The following is a 19596-nucleotide window of genomic DNA, read 5'->3' on the forward strand; positions in this document are numbered from 1 at the left end:
ACCTTAGTTACTTCTTTAAAATCTCCAAATCCAATCCTTCTCCAGGGGATCTTCCCAACCCGGGGATCAAACTCATGTCCCATGCATTGCAGGTGGATTCTTTACCAGGGAAGCCCCATTGAGGCTTAGAGTTTCAAATTGTGAATTTGGCATTAGACATGATTCGGTCCTTACCACCACCAATTTCTCACTACAACAAAGATCCCCACCTCTGATTCACACATGGAAATAAATTCAGTGTGAAGAGAAATAGCAAAGTGCATTGGAGAGTTAAAACAGTTACGTGGGTAATTTAGGAAATTCTTGGCCAATTTTACATTTGTTTTGTCCATGTGCTGTAGTTACAGAAACCTGATATACATTCTAGTCTTAGCTGTAACTGCGTCAGGAAGCACTCTACTGCAGATCAGGTCACATTAGTTAGTGCTAGAGCCCAGCCCCACTGGCAGGGCATCTGATGGATGGTTAGCTGAGGCAGGTCTACCTTAATGCCATTTTGCTTCAAAGCTGTCCAGTGAAGGGGCTGTCCATGTCCCAGGAGTTTAACCTGAAATTTAAAACATACATATAAAAGTCTCCATATGTGTCTCTGACTTCCTCATTGTATTGGGAGGAAGCAGTTGATATTTCTTAAAGAGCAATGTAGACAGGAGAGTCACTGTTTTTACTTTAATTTAGTGGATCACAAGCTGCTTTAATTTATGATCCAAACGTATGTTTGGATCTCTTGCTCCTTTAATACTCTCGAAAGTGTGCAGGATTTGAGGAAGAATCGTATAGACTGAATAGTGTCAGAGTAGAGAAAATTACTCTTGAACCAATCTGCACAACTAAGGCCTGCCTGGCTCTGGCACAGGATGTTCGGGGAAAGGCTCACCTTCCTTATCCAGCCACCCTTCCTCCCCAGATGGTCCAATAACCCCCACTAATCAACAGTATGTACATGCGATCAATTATTACTGTAACTGTTCTATATCTTTAGTCTTACACAAAATGAATTTCAATAAGTAGTTATCTATATATTTGTGGTTGTTCTGAACCAGAAAACTTTGCTTATGTAGAATAATACAAAAACAAAACCCATGGACTTTCAAATAACAGTATTAATGGCGGCCAAAGCTTCCCTGGTGGCTCAGCAGTAAAGAAGGTGCCTGCAATGCAGGAGAAGCTGGTTTGATCTCTGGGCTGGAAAGATCCCCTGGAGAAGGAAATGGCAACCCACTCCAGTATTTTGCCTGGAAAATCCCATGGACAGAGGAGCCTAGTGGGCTACAGTCTGTGGGGTTGCAAAAGAGACGGACATGACCAAGCGACTAAACAACAGCAAAGAGAATGTAGATAAAATAAAAGGATAATGTTATGCCCAGGCCTCTAAGCTGCAGTTAAACATAAGATTTGAAAAAAAATAAACAAACATCAGATTTGAACTCTTTATCTCCTTTTCTGCCAGATTAGCCACAAGTGTTAGAAATGAAACATGGAAAAATGGTTTAAGGAGAAGAATTTGGACAATTCATCTCCCAGAAAATTTTTATTTTCTTAAAAATAAGTTACAAAATATATTAAAATGAACTCATTGCTAGAGCTGATGGCCACAACTGTTAGATTAACCTTTTGTTATTGTTGTTTGGTCGCTCAGTCCTGTCTGACTCTTTGCAGCCTCATGGATTGTAGCCCACCAGGCTCCTCTGTCATGGAATGTCCTAGGCAAAAATACTGGAGTGTGTTGCCATTTCCTTCTCCAAAGGATATTCCCAACCCAGGAGTCAAACCCTCAGTTGAACCCGCATCTCTTGCATGGCAGGCAGATTCTTTACTGCTGAGCCAGCAGGGAAGGTTAACCTTTAACCTTCTCCAAATTTTTTAAGAACTTAAAATAGTAGGGCCATGACATCTTACATTTATTCAGATGTGTTCTGGGGTGAGATGTCAGGGGAGGAATCTGAACTCCAGTTTCATGAAAAGAGTCATTTTTGGATGCAAGCAGTGAACCTGAACAACACAGCATGACTATGGAGAAGATATTTTAATTGATAAGCATGGAGATGATGTAACTGTTTTATAGGCTTGGTTTCTGGGGAATGAAACAAAATTTTCAACAGTTTTTGCCAAACATTGCCATTGATAAAACTCGTTTGAAAATTACTGTCGTGAGATGTAAATGGAATACGTATAAGGCTCACCTTGAAGTTAAAAGTTAATGTCTTCCTCAGGGTGTTCTAGTCAGCAATTTAAAGGAACAATAAAAGACAAAATTCCCTCTTACCTCTGTTGCCCCCAGAGTAGCTTTGGGCTGGCCAAGAAGGAGCTGTCCTGATATGGGCCATTTGAGAAATAAGGCATAGACCAACTTATCTTTAGGTTTGGATGTGTACCTGGTTAAAAAAAAAATGCATAGCAATATTTCTCATTATTTATGGGTCAGGTTCAGAATTATCTTCCAGAGATACCTCCATTTAGTAAATGTTTACCAATGTTTTCTTGAATAGAGGGAAGGAAAAATAGCCCCATGGTAGCAGTAAAAAGCACCCAAAAGGATTCTGACCCCAATCCCAGTGTAGTGTGTGGTGTGGGGGAGAAGTTCCCACAGCACCAGGCAGTTCTCAGGCACCAGCTGGGCGTCCTACAGTTCAACCCCATTCTGACACCATCCACCCAGAGGCAGCATCAGATTCCAAAGGGTCAGGGTTTATTCCTACCAGACTGCCCCCTCCCCAAATTTAGTTACCAGTCATGTGTCCGGATCGTCATGTGGGCTTCTGACCCACAGGCTAGAGATTGGAGGTTCCTACAACCCCCTCCTTCTACTTCCTGGATTACAGGTCTATTATAAAAGGATGTATCTCAGGAACAGCCAGATGGAAAAGATGCATAGGACAAGGTGTGTGGGGAGGGGCCAGGGGCTTCCACACCCTCCCGAGGTGCCCCGCTCTCTCGGCACCACCACCAATCCAGAAGCTCTCTGAACCCCATTCTTTCGGTTTTTTATGGTGGCCTCATTAGTCACTATTGGTTAAATCACTGGCCATGAATGATTTGTTCAACCTCCACTCTCTCTAAAGAGCCGTTTGGAAGCTGAAGTGAACTGAAATACAAGAGGAGGGAGTTAGATAGTGGGATGATTCAGACTGAGATCATGAAAGGAGTACAAATGTTGGAAATGCAAGGTCTAAGGTACGACCAAAAGAAGGGGACAGGATCCTTAGAAAGAAGGAAGTACAAGAACTGCATGCCTGCTAAGTCGCTTCAGTCGTGTCCAACTCTGTGCAACCCTATGGACTGTAGCTTGCCAGGTCCCTCTGTCCATGGGATGCAGTGGGTTGCCATGCCTTCCCCCAGGGGATCTTCCCAACCCAGGGATCGAACCTGCATCTCTTAAGTCTCCTGCATGGCAGGTGGGTTCTTTACCACTAGCCTTCACTCGGGAAGCCCAAGAACTGAGGGGCCAGCAAATTAGAAGAGCTGTGAATATAGACAATCAGAACTATACGAAGAGTAGTTCTGGCAACCCATTCCAGTATTCTTGTCTGGAGGATACCATGGACAGAGGAGCCTGGTGGGCTAAGTCCATGGGGTTGCAAAAAGTCAGACACAACTGAGCGACTAACATTAACTAAGTTCCGGGGACAGCAACAGTGAGCCAGGGCTTCAACTCTCAAAGGATTTCAAAGATGGCTCTGGGAGCCTAGATAGCCATCTAAAGATGCAGCAAGGAGGGGAAACACACACGAACCTGGGGGAGAGAGCTCCTCTGATGAGCCAGGGAGAGTGGTGACCTGGGCTCAGTGCAGTGGAGCCAGGCAACGGCCCAGGTATTGTTAAGGAGTTTGACTTTTATCTTTACTTATTGAAAGAAAACTTAATAGAATAATGCTTAATAATTGGCAAGTCCCAGACCAGACATACTCATAGTCAAATATAAACACAGAAGCAAATTCTAAAACCAAATTTAAAACTAGCCTCTGTAAAATGAAAGATTGGTTTTGAGTTCTCATTATGGCTTCTCCCAGATCCAGTATTCTAAAATTCTACAGTTAGCTGCTTCTGTGTAGGCTGCCTTACTTTATTTTCTTCAGTGAACTGACAATTTAAGTCATAAGTTCAAAGAAGATTGTTTAGTCTAATCTTTGGGTGTATGCATGATCTGGCTATACCCGCTTTGGTGGTAACACAAGGTGAACTTTTAGAGCGTCACTAATACTGTGCTGTGCTTAGTCATTCAGTCCCATCTGGCTCTTTGTGACCCCATGGACTGCAGCCCCCCGGCTCCTCTGTCCATGGGGATTCTCCACTGGAGTGGGTGGCCAAGCCCTCCTCCAGGGGATCTTCCCAACCCAGGGATCAAACTCAGGTCTCCCGCACTGCAGGGGAATTCTTTAGTCTGAGACACCAGGGAGGACTGCTCTTATTTGCGTATGTTAAGATCCTACATCAGAAACCACCGTATGTTTTTATAGGAGATACTAGTTAAAAGTTAGCCAGTTGAGATAACTAATTTTAAAGAGAGTCCAGGTTTAGATTTATTAGAATATATTTTTCCTGCCCTCTGGCACCTCCTGCTAACTTGATGAGATATAGCACCTGCCAAGTTAGAATTTACCTGACTAAACCAAAAGTCTCTTTTGGATTAACCACCCAGTACTTTTTTTTTTTTTTTCTGAATGACCTACAATTTTTGTAAGAAATTTTATTTCTCCCTAAAATTTCTCCACTGTTAGGAGGAATCTAGAGATTATTTAAGCTCAACTTGATAAATAATAAGTGTTTAAAATATGCTGATTTTAAGTAAATAAAATATTTTGTATAGGTGGGCATTCATCCATTTTCCTCTTTATTATACTGTTCTCTTTATTTCTGAGAAATGTTAAATGCCTTCTTCTATCAAATAGTACTTACCATACATCTGGGGTCACAGTGTCATTCTGGGATCTCCAAGCGTAGGTTTCATAGATGGCTTCTCCATTGACTTTTAGCCAGATTCCCATTTGCCTCAATCGCTCCTCAAAAATTGCAGAAATGGTGCCATCTCGTGTGGGCCCAATATTCATCAACAGGTTTCCTCCACATGAAACTGTTTGGACAAGTTGCTTAAAAATTAAGAATAAATATAGTTCTTAGAGGAAGAAAACAATTCCATCAATAATCACTATCTAAGAGAACACACATAGAAAAAAAAGGAGTCATGCCCTGTGTTTACAGGCCGATGAGCTATACAGTTCAGAAAACATAATTCTCACACGTGTACACGATTATGAATATTACCATAATGGTCACCAGACATTTTACTGTACCTTCACCAATTCTTCAATTGTGAGATAGTCAGAGATTCCAGCATTCCTCCTGTAGCCCCAGGAAAACTTGTCTATTGTCATGCAGTTTTCCCATTTATGTGGCAAAAGATGTCCTGGGTTATAACGATCACTACATGTATAGTAGCCACCGTGCTTACAAATGCTACCAGCTCCCCAACGGTCATTGGTGACCACTGTGTCCCGAACCGGGCTGAAATGAAAAGGAGGATTTTTTTTTTTAAACAAAAAGTTTAAAAAAATTTACACAAAAGCAATGTCACTGAAAAGAGGTCTGACTGAAATCCACGCTTAGAAAATAACCATAGTCGAATATAATACAAACCCCATGATTTTGAAGTAAACTAGACCTGAGGAGGTTGTAGTCCTGGCCTGTTACTTGCTAAGCTCCTTGTCCTAGAGCAAATTACCTAATTCCTCTGAATAATCAATTTCTTCATCTGTTATATATAGAACAGAACTTGGGCTTCCCTGGTGGTTCAGAGAGTAAGGAATCCTCCTGCCACCGCAGGAGACACAGGTTCGATCCCTGGGTCGGGAAGATCCCCTGGAAGAGGGCATGGCTACCCACTCCAGTATTCTTGCCTGGAGAATCCCATGGACAGAGGAGCCTGGCGGGCTACAGTCCAAGGGGTCACAAGGAGTCCGACACGACTAAGCGACTGACACAATCTATGTAAAACACCTATGTGTGCCCAGCACACACAGCACTGAAAAGAGTTTTACTATTATTTAAAAGTTCTCCCCTAGTCTCCTTCTCTTATAGTTGTGCCTAATATTGAAAGATCTCAGCAAAGTTGACGGTTATGGATGGAATTCACTGTGGCATAAAATATTCCCACATTATTCATCATAGCAGGTGGTACCTCCTGCACTGCTCCATTTAGAGGGGATCGTTTTGGTTCACAAACTGAAGTGGAGGACTCCCAGGATTTCCTTGTGGAAAGGAGTACCTAGAGAAACTGCGGTTATGTACCAAGAGCTCCCCAGAGTATTTGTCTGTGCATCCTCTGTGGGCCCAGAAAACACAAGCAGGACTCTCCCTAACTTCACAGCACAACACCAAGTACTGTCGAGATACAGATAGCAATTTGGTCCATATAGTGTGAGCCTTATAGAGGGGCTTAGTCAGAACTCCCTGTTCTAATGGGGCAGCCTGGAACGTGCTAGAAAACAAAAGGAAAGAACAGGAAGAGGTGAAATGCTGACGATGAAGGAAAAGAGGAGACAGACAAGGGTGATGTCCACTCAGCAAAGATTATCAAAGGTAAGAGGATGTGAAGAAGCAATTAGAGGAACTGAAAAGTGCATCATGACAAACAGTGATGGATAAACAGCAATGCCCCAGAGAGGTGAGGAAAATGGGGACCTACAAAATTAGGCTTCAGAGTTCTTAATGCTGTAATTTTTGTTTAGTCTCAATTCAAAATCAGACTGTTGAGCTATATTTGACTCCTGATCTGTAACTCTTAGGGCTTCCCAGGTGGCTCAATTGTAAAGAATCCACTTCCCAATGCAGGCGACACGGATTCGATTCCTGGATCCGGAAGATGCCCTGGAGAAAGAAATGGCAACCCACTCCAGTATTCTTGCTAACTAATTCTTGTTAAGAATTTTCCAGTGTTCTTGTAACTCTTGATATTTTGAGTAAATACTGATAGATCTAATATGCATTATTTATAATGATTTTCTCCCCATGTCACAAACAAGCCTGAAGGGGAACATTTCAAGAAGCAAGAACTAATGTTATACAGGTACTAGGAATGTCACGACAGCAGTCTAGTAGCACACACACCTCTCATTGTACAACCAGGCTAGGAAGTCTAAGCTTTTCCAGTAGGTATCTGGGGCCCCTCCATCGCCATCTGCCCACAGCACCTCTGGCTGATACTTGTTCACTAACTCGTAGAGCTCGGGCAGCATCTTAGACACTGGATATTGTCGTTTCTGGAACGAGCTGGATTCATCCTCAAGGAAGAGCGGATGAAACCACTCAAAAAGGGAGTAGTAAAGCCCGAAGCGCAGGTCAGTCCTGTTCCTAACAGCGACCGCAAGTTCCTTGACGATGTCCCTCTTCGGCCCCTCGTCTACTGCGTTCCAGTTCCATGAGTACTCTGAGCCCCACAAGGTGAAGCCTGAAACATTATATCAAAAGCCTCTGTAAGCATATCAACTCTGTTCTAGTCAATGTGCACCTATACCAACACCAAGTTATAAAGGCAGTACGCGTGACATATAAATCACTGTTTCTACAAACTTCTGTTTTATGACCATTTTTTTCCTTAGTATATATTTTGCTTTCATGCAAGAAACAAACGAGAATTTTTAAAATATTTTTATTTATTTATTTGGCTGCACAGGGCCTTAGTCGTGGCATGCAGGAATCCTTAGTTGCGGCATGCAAACTCTTATTATGGCATGTGGGCTCTAGTTCCCTGACCAGGGATCAAACCTGGTCCCCCTGCATTGGGAGCACTGAGTGTTAGCCACCAGAGAGGTCCCTAACAAATGAGAATTTAAACAAAGTAGAAGCAAGATTTTTTAAAGTACTTCTCGGGGTACCCCACTGTTGTTGTTGTTCAAGTGGCTAAGTCATGTCCAACTCTTTGTGACCCCCATGGACTACCGGACAAGAAGCTCCATTATCTCCCGAAGTTTGCTCAAATTCGTGTCCATTAAATCAGTGATGTTATCTAGCCATCTCATCCTCTGTCATCCCCTTCTCCTTTTGCTTTCAATCTTTTCCAGCATCGCAGTCTTTTCCAATGAGTCAGCTCTTCACATCAGGTGGTCAGAATACTGCAGCTTCAGCATCAGTCCTTCCAATGAATATTCAGGACTGATTTCCTTTAGGATGGACTATTTGATCTCTGTGTAGTTCTAGGGACTCTCAAGAGTCTTCTCCAGCAGAACAATTTGAAAGCATCAATTCTTCGGTGCTCAGTCTTCTTTATGGTCCAAGTCTCACATCCATACACAACTACTGGAAAAACCACAGCTTTTGGAGTGGGGTGCCAGTGATTCTGGAGCCCAAGAAAATAAGGTCCGTATAGTCTGATCTATCTCCGGTATTCTCCCTCTCAGATGATAAGCTCCTTGAGGGACAGTGTCATGTCTGCAGTGTTCCCTGCTATATCCTCAGTCAATGGCTAGCACAAGGTCTAGTACAAAATCACAATCAACATTAGCAGATCATGGCTGAGATGGGAACATCTTCCACATCTACCATTCTAAACAATGACTGTGACTACTTATAGGGAAGAACCACAGATGCACTCCTGCATGATTCCTGTCTTCTAAATCAAAGATTATATTCCCTGGTTTTAGAATTATTTTATTATAGTATGATTCATAGAACACTGATGGTTCATGTTCAGTACTAAATCTCCTTTACCCTCATTATTCATTTAACCCAGGTGGGGGTAAGAGACTCTTCCCCAGTAGTTCTATACTTGAAATGTACCCATCTGTAATCTCATCCTACTCTAAAATCATAAGCTTGGATATTGTGCTTTAAATTACCTAAAAGTGAATTATCTACCAACTAAATGGATAAGAAGAATGCCATTACATAAGCACTTTGAAATAATTCATATTTTAAAAGGAATTTGTGTTTAGATTGCTGGCTTTTCTACATAAAAACCATAGAAGCACTATGTAAACTAAACTACTTAAGGAATAATATAAAAGCCTCAAAATCTTTATAGTCAGGACCTAGGAACATAAATACATTGTTACTGTCCTACTAAAATCTAAAGCAATGTTTGTGAACCGACATACCTAAGGTGTTTGGTTAATACTTTACTATTATAAATTAGGACAAGTCTAATTATGGACACACTCTTTGGATTCATTTTGAAGAAACTTTTAAAAGAGCTCACACTGGTTCTAAAGATGTTTGAGGTAAGCTTCAAAGCACGGTCAGTGATATTTAAAGTCTTATTCCATATGTCTCAACTTGGCAGGCCCTAATGTCTGGCAGTGCTAAAACCACTTTGGGTCTTCGGTTCAGTAGCACCACCAGAAGCTCACACAGTGGTCTTCCAGCCTAACTGGACTCAGCAGGGTCTCTCCCATAGACATGAAAACTTGCAACAATATGGTCCTAGAAAGTATATAAATGTGGGCTACATCATTTGTCCTCACAGCGTGATTAAGCGTTGTTTTGCTGTGTTTTTAAATAAGCTAAGTAACACTCTGTGCCATATAGCCTGGAGAAGTTCTAGGCATCAGGAAATCAACATGTCCTAAGTATCCATCTCAGCCTGAGAAACATCTGCAGGAAAAAAATCATTAAGCCACTGGACTGTGACCAAAAGGAAAAATATCCTAAGATGATTCCTTATTTTGGGTTTTCATTCTTCCCTTGTAATCCCCCACCCACCGCTGCAGAAAAGAATGAGACAAAATTTTTTATTCCAATGCAAATAAATCATCTAATTATTTATTTATCTTTGATTGCACTGGGTCTTTGTTGCTATGTACGGGCCTTTCTCTAGTTGCGGCTGGTGGGGGCTGCTCTCTAATCGTGGTGCACAGGCTTCTCACTGAGGTGACTTCTCTTGTTTTGGAGCTTGGGCTCTAAGGCACATGGGCTTCAGGAGTTCCATCTTGAGGGCTCTAAACTCTGGCTTAGTTGCCCCGAGGCATGTGGGACCTTCCCGGACCAAGGATTGAACCTTCATCCCCTGCACTGGCAGACAGATTCTTAACCACTGGACCATCACAGAGGTCCAGACTATCTAATTATTAACATGCTGTTGGAATAATAATAATGTGCTGATGTTTCCTTGATCTTGTAGGTATGGGAATGGTAATGGGTAGATTCTATTCTATTAATGTAAGATCACTTTAATGGTTCATTTTTTTTGACACATATGTGTCAACTTGCCTGGGCCACAGGGTGCCCAGATATTTGCTTAAACATCATTCAGGATATGTTCCTGAAGGTGTTTGTAAAGGAAATTAACATGTGAATAGGTAGACTGAGGAAAGCAGACTGCCCACCCAAAGAGTTGGGCCTCATCCAATCCATTGAAGGCCTAAATAGAATAAAAGGCTGATTAAGAAAGAATTCTTCAGACTTTCCTGGTGATCACTGGTTAAGACTCCTCACTTCCACTGCAGGGGGCAGGGGTTCAATCCCTGGTCAGGGAACTAAGATCCTGTATGCCGTGCATTGAAGCCAAAAAGAAAAACAAAAGCAGGAAAGTTTAAGGAGTGGTGTTTTTTGTTTTTTAATTTAAAAAAAAAAAAAGGAAAAATGTTTTCTCTGTATGTCTTTGAGCTGAGACATTAGTCTTCTCCTGCCTTTTAACTCAGATTTGGACAGGTACTTATATTATCTGCTCTCCTGTTCCTGATGCCTTTGGGCTCAGACTGGAACTATATAACTGGCTGTCTTGGGTCTGGACTTCTCAGCCTCCATAGTTGCATGAGCCAGTTTCATATGAGCCATTTACATATGATAAATCTATACGTATTACACTTCCTGTTAGCTCTATTTCTCTGGAGAACGCTAATTCAACCACCCTGTTTTTTGTTAGACATTCTTCCACCGTCTCTAATATTTCTGGGCACCATTACAGCCTTGCAATCCTGTTCCTTTCAGGTGGCCCGCGTCATTTTCATCAGTAGCAAACTTTCCTCAACTGGGTCATACAACAGTTGGCCAAAAGCACCACCCTGTATGCTGGTCATAATGTAAGACAATAGCAAATAATCCCCAGGGTACCTTCCAAGAATGCATTACAGAGGTGAGAAGAAAACGGAAAGAATACAGTTCAGTTGTAAACTTTGACCTGCAAACCACATCCCCCTTCAAAGGGCTTTACTCAAATCTTGCGTTACTTGGAAATTGTTAACTATGCATATAACAAAATGCAGTCAGTTTCCATTTTTTTCTAAACGTTGAGGGTATGATCTTTCTGCATCCTTAATGCTCCTTTCTTTTTCTTAATGCTTCTTAATTGGGTGAAATATGTGATCTCTTAAATTACAAGCAAATGTCAGTAGCCACTTCGGATTGCTCCTAAGAGAAAAAACTCTGTTTTCATGTGGATGACCTTGCTTTAGTTTCTTCTTCCAAAAGAACTACTTCACATTTATAACCACTGTCAGTGTTTGCAGATGTTATTCTTACTTACCTTCATGATGTTTGGAAGTTAAGACAACGTATTTGGCACCAGAAGCCTGTAAAATATCTGCCCACTGGTTCGCATCAAAAAATTTTGCTGTAAATAGTGGTCCAAAATCTTCATATGTGAAATCAGGAGGGTAATTATTTTTCATAAAGTCCACATAAGCTGGTATCTTTTCCTTTTGCCAGTACCACCTAAGGGGATGAAGGAAACAGCATTAAAGTGGCATACACATAAACACTTGAAATATAGGTATCCCTCGGTATTCATAGAGAATGAGTCCCACGTTTCTCAGCAGATACCAAAATCTGTGAGTACTCAAGTCCCTTACATAAAATGGCATACTACAGTCTGCCCTCCATATCGACAATTTTGGCATCTGCAGATTCAAGCAAACATAGATGAAAATTTCTGTCTGAGGTTGGTTAAATCCAGAGATGCAAATCCCTTGAATATAGAGGGCCAGTTATGTATTTATTGATAAAAATACACATAAAAGTAGACCAAACTTGTGCTATTCAAGGGTCAACTATAACTCCCTTTACTAAAATTCTCCCTTATTCAGATGTCACTAAGATTCCCTTCCTAACTTCCCCATTTAGTCTGACTTCACTTAAGGAAAGCTTACATGAACTTCCATGGTCTTCCATCTATCCCTCTGTGACTCTACTCAGCTTATCAACCAGAACATTCTAGACAAACCAGTCACCCATTTGCTGTTAATTCTTCACTTTTAGATTGCAACATGGAGTATACATAATTAGTCCTTTGTAACATAAATGATGAAGTCTTCAAAAGAAAACAAAGTGCATAAACTATAACACAAATGTATTATATTCACTAGCAGGGAACAAGTGGGGGAGGAAATGGCAGTAAAATTAAGAAAATGCTGTTGTTCTAATATACTGACTCACTCTTCAAGGATTATTGGTTATATGCATTTATTCTGAGCAGTGGGCCCTCAACTGTCTAAGCAGCGCTTCAGAAGGAAAACAACATTGAAAACATAACTTAAAAAAAGAAAACTACTTATTTATTTATTTGGCTGCCCTGGGTGTTAGTCACAGCATGCAGGATCTTTAGTTGTGGCATGCAAACTCTTAGTTGCAGCATATGGGATCTAGTTCCCTGACCAGCGATGGAACCCAGGCCCCCTGCACCAGGAGTGCGGAGTCTTCACCATTGGACCATCAGGGAAATCCTCAAAGCATAATTTTTAGATAAACATTTTACATAAACATGGCAGTAAGCCCATGGTCAAGAAACAGATGCAAGTGCCCCCTCGGACCCATCTATTCTTCCTTTCACTACTCTTTTCATAAGAGTGCTTTTACTGGATGAACAAACTCATAATCAGCACTAGATGCTCAAAGATGACCAGGAGGTTCTTTCTGCTGGGAAGGCTTTGCTGAAGGACATACTGTGTCACAGGCACAATTCTTTACCTGCCCAAGAGTCAGATACATACTTTCCCAGCCTCTATCACAGCTACCACATGGACACCTGACCCGTGCTAGTCAATGGAACTGGAGGGGAAGCCAACTTGGGAGATTCTGGGAATGGTCTCCTCTCTAGTAGAAAGAGATACAATCTGCCTTTGGACGAGGCTGTGTGATGTGATGCCTGGCCACCATCATGTGACAGTGATAGGACAAGTCAACAGGCTGAGGATGACAAAGAGCCCAGGACTTTGATTTCATCACTGAGCCAAGTACTTCTAAATTTCTTATTATGTATAGTAATACGCTCCTATTATTATACCTTTTATTTGAGTTTTCTATACCTTGAAGTGAAAGTATCCTAATGGATCCATGAGGCATTTTTATCTTTTAAATGGAACTGGAAAAGAGAAACTGGAAGAGTCAGAAAGTTAAAAGATAAGAGATTTCTATTTTTTTCCTGGCACATCTAATTTGAACCTGCATTCTCTGTTACAGTCTAGAGTCACTTCTCAAATTTCATAGTAACAGAGATGAGAAGAAGCACTTACAGTAAACAGCCCACCATTTATATTTGTTTTTGAGCTGCCATTAAGGATAGTCAAATATACTCATCTCTGCTGTTGCCTGCCCCAGGTCAAATCAAGTGAGATCAGAGATTTAGAGGAGGTAAAAAGGGAAACTATAGATAATTAAGAATCTTCTACAGGGTTATTGCACTTCCAGACTATCAAAAATATACTCTGTTTTGTATGAGAATTATCTTTATTGTTCCAGGCCAAAACAAACAACTTTGTGTTCATTTGTAGAAAATAAGAAGTTAACCATTACAAAGAATAAGATGACTCAAAACTAGTTGTTTTGTGCAGAGCACTAGTTTCAACTAACAAACATGAAATCCTCTCCTAGCATCAAATGTATATTTACCTAATCTTCCCAGTTGAACAAAGGTGCTAGTGGTGAACACAACCTGCTTGCCAATGCAGGAGGCATAAGAGACGCGGGTTCAATCCCTGGGTTGGGAAGATCCCCTAGAGGAGGGCATGGCAACCCACTCCAGTATTCTTGCCTGGAGAATCCCATGAAAACAGAGGAGCCTGGTGGGTTACAGTCCATGGGGTCACAAAGAGTCGGACATGACTGAGCAACTGAACACACACAATATAAAAAGAAGAAATCTGCTAATTTATGTACCTTGCTGTCAGGGAATGTTTAACAGTAGGACTGCTGTGTGCTGCTTCCTGGCGCTCATGAGCCCCCTGCTATTATCAGCTCCTGCTAACAGGAAGGAGCAGAGCAGCACGCTGCTCCCAGGACTGAGGTCATGAGATGGAATGCAAGCATAGGATTTCCTTCATTAGCTTTTCCATATGGTAAAAGTGATTATTTACGACCCTCTTTCTTTGATATGGATTGTCTTCTGGTTTTATGACCTCCATTAATCCTTGTTTCCTTGGTAACTTGTAAAGTCTGGTCTTTTGATCTTTACCTGAAGAAGCTACCTTGTAAAACAGTATATATACTCACACAGACTTCAATAAAGCACTCTTTTCCCACTAGAGACTTGGGTCCCCGTGTCCTTCTCTCTCTCTCTCTCTCTCTCTCTCTCTCTTTCTGGCTGATTCTCTGGAGTGTGGAAGCCTGCCACGCTCACTTTCCTGCCCAGGCTTTCAAGACCTCTTCGAGAGGACACCCTGTGCCTATGTGAGCCCTGTCCTAGGGCTTTATTGGTTCTCTGCGTAACCCAGGGAATATTAGCCTCTTTCCTTCTTTCACTTTCTTATTGTCGACTCCAGACCACCAGGTTCCGGTCCATTAAAGGACCGCAACACCTTGCTAATTGAAACATTTCAAAAGTAAATTCAAAATGCCTCACAGCACAAAACTTGCAAAGAAAGATGTACAATATCCTGAAGCAAATATATTTGGTAATACAGGTTATGGAAAGAAAGAGTCCCATATTTTACAAGCTGATTTCAAGAGTATATGAATAGTACTTCATAGCTTATGCAGTTCTTTTACACCAATTGGCCTAACTGAATAAGAAAAGTTACTGGTTGCAGAAAGTCAATGTCTTTAAAGAAAGTGGTACAATGTTTACAGTCTAATACAATATATAATTTATACTCTTCAATGTATCAGCCAACTAAAAATTGTCACTTGCCATCTGGTTCTATAAGAATGAAGTCGTTAGCCACTGTAGTTGCTGACTTTCAACACACCCTGAAAGGAAAGGGTGGAGATTAGGAAAAACTGCCAGAACAGCCTTTCAGATAGTCAGATATTTTCAGGAGAAGATTTTATGAGCCCAATTTCTTGCATGTTTCTCATAGCTAGAAAAGTACTAAAATCATTAAGGGAGACGTCCGTTCCTGGTAACAAGCAGTAACCTTCTGTCAAAATGTGTCCTGATTGCATATATCCCCTTTCACCAAAAAACGACATATATACTGACCTCCGGCGTCCCTGGTAGCTCAGCAGTAAGGAATCTTCCTGCAATGCAGGAGATGTGGGTTTGATCCCTGCGTCGGGAAGATCCCCTAGAGAAGGAAATGGCAACCCATTGTAGTATTCTTGCCTGGGAAATCCCATGGACAGAGGATTTGGGGTCACAAATGTAGGCTACAGTCCAAGGGGTTGCAAAGAGTAGGACACAACTTAGCAACTCAACAACATACTGACCTCCACCCTTACCTCTTCAGAGCAGTTCCACAGAGCTTTCTAACAGGCAGTCTCCTGGGTTACAGTCCTCATTTTGCTCCAAATAAAACTTAATTCACAACTCTCACACTGGGTGTTTTTTATAGTTGTCATATGGAATATATATTGTATGAGTTAAATTAGTTGTACATTATGTATATAGTATAATGTAGGTTTAAGTATTCATTGTTTATTTTCTTATCTTACTTAGGAATATATTATTTATGTGTATGTGTATTATGCATACATATATATGTAGTAACATTTCTATCTTGAAGAACTTAACATACCTGAAGTATTTAATCAAGAAAGATGGGAGACACTTAAAGCTGTAAAGGTATGGCTCTCAAGGTAAAATCTAAAGAGCAATTTTTTGTGCACCACTTTTCACAGGTTGTTGCTGTTGTTCAGTTGCTAAATCATGTCCAAATCTTTCTGAGACCCCATGGACTGTAGCCCGCCAAGCTCCTCTGTCCATGGGATTTTCCAGGCAAGAATACTGGAGTGGGTTGCCATTTCCTTCTCCAGGGGGTCTTTCTGACCCAGGGATCAAGCCAGTGTCTCCTGCATTGGCAGGGGGATTCTTTACCACTGAGCCACCAGGCAAGCCCACTTTTCACATTTTGCTCAGTCGCTAAGTTGTGTCCAGCTCTTTCCAACCCCATGGACTGCGGCATGCCAGGCTCCTCTGACCTCCACTATCTCGAGTTTGTTCAAATCCATGTCCATTGAGTCAGTGATGGTATCTAACAATCTCATCCTTTGCTGCCCCCTTCTCCTTTTGCCTTCACTCTTTCCCAGCATCAGGGTCTTTTCCAATGAGTCAGCTCTTCACATCAGGTGGCCAAAGTATTGGAGCTTCAGCCACAGTCCTTCCAATGAATATTTGCAACTGATTTCCTTTAGGATTGACTGGTTTGATCTCTTGCATCCAAGGGACTCTCAAGAATCTTCTCCAACACCACAATTCAAAAGCATCAATTCTTCAGCACTCAGCCTTCTTTATGGTCCAACTCTCACATCCATACATGACTACTGGGAAAACCATAGTTTTGACTAGACGGACCTTTGTTGATGAACTGATATCTCTTGCTTTTTAATATGCTGTCTAGGTTTATCATAGCTTTCCTTCCAAGGAGCAAGCATCTTTTAATTTCAAGGCAGCAGTCACTGTCCACAGTGATTTTGGAGCCCAAGAAAATAAAATCTGTCACTGTTTCCATTTCCTCCCATCTCTTTGCCATAAAGGGACCAGATGCTATGATCTCAGTTTTTTTAATGTTGAATTTCAACACCTTTTTCACTCTCCTCTTTCACCCTCATCAAGAGGCACTTTAGTTCCTCTTCACTTTCGGCCATTAGAGTGGTATCATCTGCGTATCTGAGGTTGATATTTCTCCCAGAAATCTTAATTCCAGCTTGTGATTCATCCAGTCCAGCATTTCTCATGATGTACTCTGCATATAAGTTAAAAAGCAGGGTGACAACATACAACCTTGTCATATTCCTTTCCCAATTTTAAACCAGTCCATTGTTCCATGTCTGGTTCTAACTGTTCCTTCTTGACCTGCATACAGATTTCTCAGGAAGCAGGTAAGGTGGTCTGGTATTCCCATCTCTTTAAAAATTTTCCACAGTTTGCTGTGATGCACCCAATCAAAGGCTTTAGCGTAGTCAATGCAGCAGAAGTAGATGTTTTTCTGGAATTTCCTTGCTTTCTCTGAAATCCAATGGATGTTGGCAATTTGATCTCTGGTTCCTCTGCCTTTTCTAAATCCAACCCATACATTTGCAAGTTCTCGGTTCATATACTGCTGAAATCTAGCTAGAAGGATTTTGAGCATAATCTTGCTAGCATGTGAAATGAGCACAATTGTGCGGTAGTTTGAACATTCTTTGGCATTGCCCTTCTTTGGGATTGGAATGAAAACTGACACTTTCCAGTTCTGTGGCCACTGCTGAGTTTTTCAAATTTGCTGATTTACTGAGTGCAGCACTTTAACAGCACCATCTTTTAGGACTAGCTCAGCTGGAATTCCGCCACCTCCACTAGCTTTGTTCATAACTTTTCACATAGCGATCTGTTAATAATTGGAGTTTCTTAGGGTTAATATTCTAGAATCTTTTTTTAAAATTTTTCCTTGGGCTACATGTGGTAACATTTTAAGGTTAAAGAGCCAGTGAATGCCCAAATGAACAGAAGTCTCACATACCCATGAATTTATGTTTAAACCCTGCTTCGTGGCAGAACAACTTGACAATTGACAAGCAGCAGCAGAACAGCCATGGAGCAAGTCTGAAGTTCAAAGGACAAGGACAGTTTAGGCCCAGAGCTTCCTCCTAGACCCCCACACAAGCCCATTACTTTTCTGCTATTTTATTCCGTCGGTGGCTACAGAGTGATAAGAACAACTGATACGTACAACTACCAAGAAGCTGAGAAGCCAGAGCCACATCAAGTGTCTGACTCTTGCAGTCCTACGGAAGAAAAATTCAGCGTTCACCCAGCACCAACCACCTACCCAGTAAAACCATGAACGTAACACCCGGAAATGCAAAGCGCGGCTCAAACTGCAGGAGGTGAAACTGACTAAGAGACGAAAGAAACCGGCAAAGGCTGGAGGTCTGGGTCCCGGCTGCAGGCCAGGGGGTGCAAGGGTGGGATCAGAGGAGACTTGGGGAGGCGTGCTCACCAGAACCATTCGCTCCCGAAACTGGGCACGGAGAACACGCCCCAGTGGATAAAGACGCCGAACTTGGCCTTGTCGAACCAGGCGGGCAGCTGGCGGGCGTCCAGGGACTCCCAGGTCGGGTCGAAGGGCGCGGGGCCGCCCGCGGAACCCGGCGGCGGCCGCAGAAGCAGCAGGAGCAGCGGCGCGAGCGCCGGCCCGGGCAGCTTCGGGGGTCGCATGGCCTCGCAGTCCCCGGTCCTGAGCGTTCTCCCGCGGCCTCCGAGCGCTCGTCCTTCCGCGTCCCCGGCTAAATAAGAGCCGCCACGGTCACCTGACCAAGCTGCCTTCGGAAAAAAGCACCCTCCCCGCTGGGATGGGAGTGGCCGCGGTTCGGGCCCAGGAGCAGAATTGCCCCAGGAGGCCTGCAGCGCTCTCTTGCATAACTAAGGAGGCCAGGATTACCCCAGAGCCTGCCCTGAGCCTGCTCCTCTCGGCCTCCTAGATTATCCTCTAGAGGGAGAAGAAACGGGGACCCGTGGGAGCGCCTCTCCCATTAAGCAGCAGGACGCTTCCAGAAACCGCCCACAGACAGCACCAGACTGAGCAGCCTGGGTGGAATCGTGGACCTGGAGCCCAATGCGGACACCGCCGGCGGACCATCCAGCGGGTGGCACCGAAAAACCCAGATCTTTCTCAGCCTCTGCTTTGTACACCCAGCTCCCACCCGCCAAGGTCCAGAGTGTGTTTGGAACTGTGGTTGTCAACCTTGGAGTCTGTATCAGGTGAAATTCCACAAGTTCTCAATTCAGGTTGGAGCTCCAGAATTTGCATTTCTAACCAAGTTCTATGTGATGCTGGTTTTGCTGGTCTGAACACCAAACTTGGAGAACCACTGCAATTGAAAACACTGACCTAAGACAGGTGAAACCAGTGAAATGAATGCTTAAGAAATCTGAAGTCAGAAACTTGGAATGATTAACCAAGGTTGAAACCGCAATTCAGATGGGCTTCAATCCCAGCCAAAGCTCTGTCAACTAAAAAAGATACACAAGTCGAGAGTTGCGAGTTAAGTTTTGTTATTGTTCAGTGTTCAGTTCAGTTCAGTTGCTCAGCTGTGGCCCACTCTTCCTGACCCCATGGACCACAGCACACCAGGCCTCCCTGTCCATCACCAGCTCCCAGAGTTTACTCAAACTCATCTTCATTGAGTCGGTGATGCCATCCAACCATCTCATCCTCTGTCATCCCCTTCTCCTCCTGCCTTCAATCTTTCCCAGCATCAGGGTCTTTTCAAATGAGTCAGCTCTTCGCATCAGGTGGCCAAAGTATTGGAGTT

General features: G+C 42.6%; 1 protein-coding gene across 1 annotated transcript; it reads right to left on the minus strand.

Annotated features, from left to right (window-relative positions):
- Window positions 1-288: 288 nt before the first annotated feature.
- FUCA2 (alpha-L-fucosidase 2) lies at window positions 289-18717 on the minus strand. Its single transcript, XM_043888260.1, has 7 exons — window positions 18282-18717; window positions 11456-11643; window positions 7105-7444; window positions 5292-5502; window positions 4897-5087; window positions 2267-2375; window positions 289-547 (listed from the first exon to the last, which is right to left on the minus strand). The coding sequence occupies exons 1-7, from the start codon at window positions 18497-18499 to the stop codon at window positions 407-409; spliced, it is 1398 nt and encodes a 465-aa protein (XP_043744195.1). The 5' UTR covers window positions 18500-18717; the 3' UTR covers window positions 289-406.
- Window positions 18718-19596: the final 879 nt, after the last annotated feature.

The sequence above is a fragment of the Cervus elaphus genome, chromosome 26, assembly GCF_910594005.1.
Source record: "Cervus elaphus chromosome 26, mCerEla1.1, whole genome shotgun sequence".
Taxonomy (NCBI): domain Eukaryota; kingdom Metazoa; phylum Chordata; class Mammalia; order Artiodactyla; family Cervidae; genus Cervus; species Cervus elaphus.

Excerpts from the sequence above, each read along its gene's own strand:
- FUCA2 (XM_043888260.1), bottom strand. The coding sequence starts at position 18,499 with ATGCGACCCCCGAAGCTGCCCGGGCCGGCGCTCGCGCCGCTGCTCCTG. Across the intron at positions 5,088-5,291 it reads CAATTGAAGAATTGGTGAAG|CAACTTGTCCAAACAGTTTC; the intron begins GTACAGTAAAAT and ends TTAATTTTTAAG. Across the intron at positions 2,376-4,896 it reads ACTGTGACCCCAGATGTATG|GTACACATCCAAACCTAAAG; the intron begins GTAAGTACTATT and ends TTTTTTAACCAG.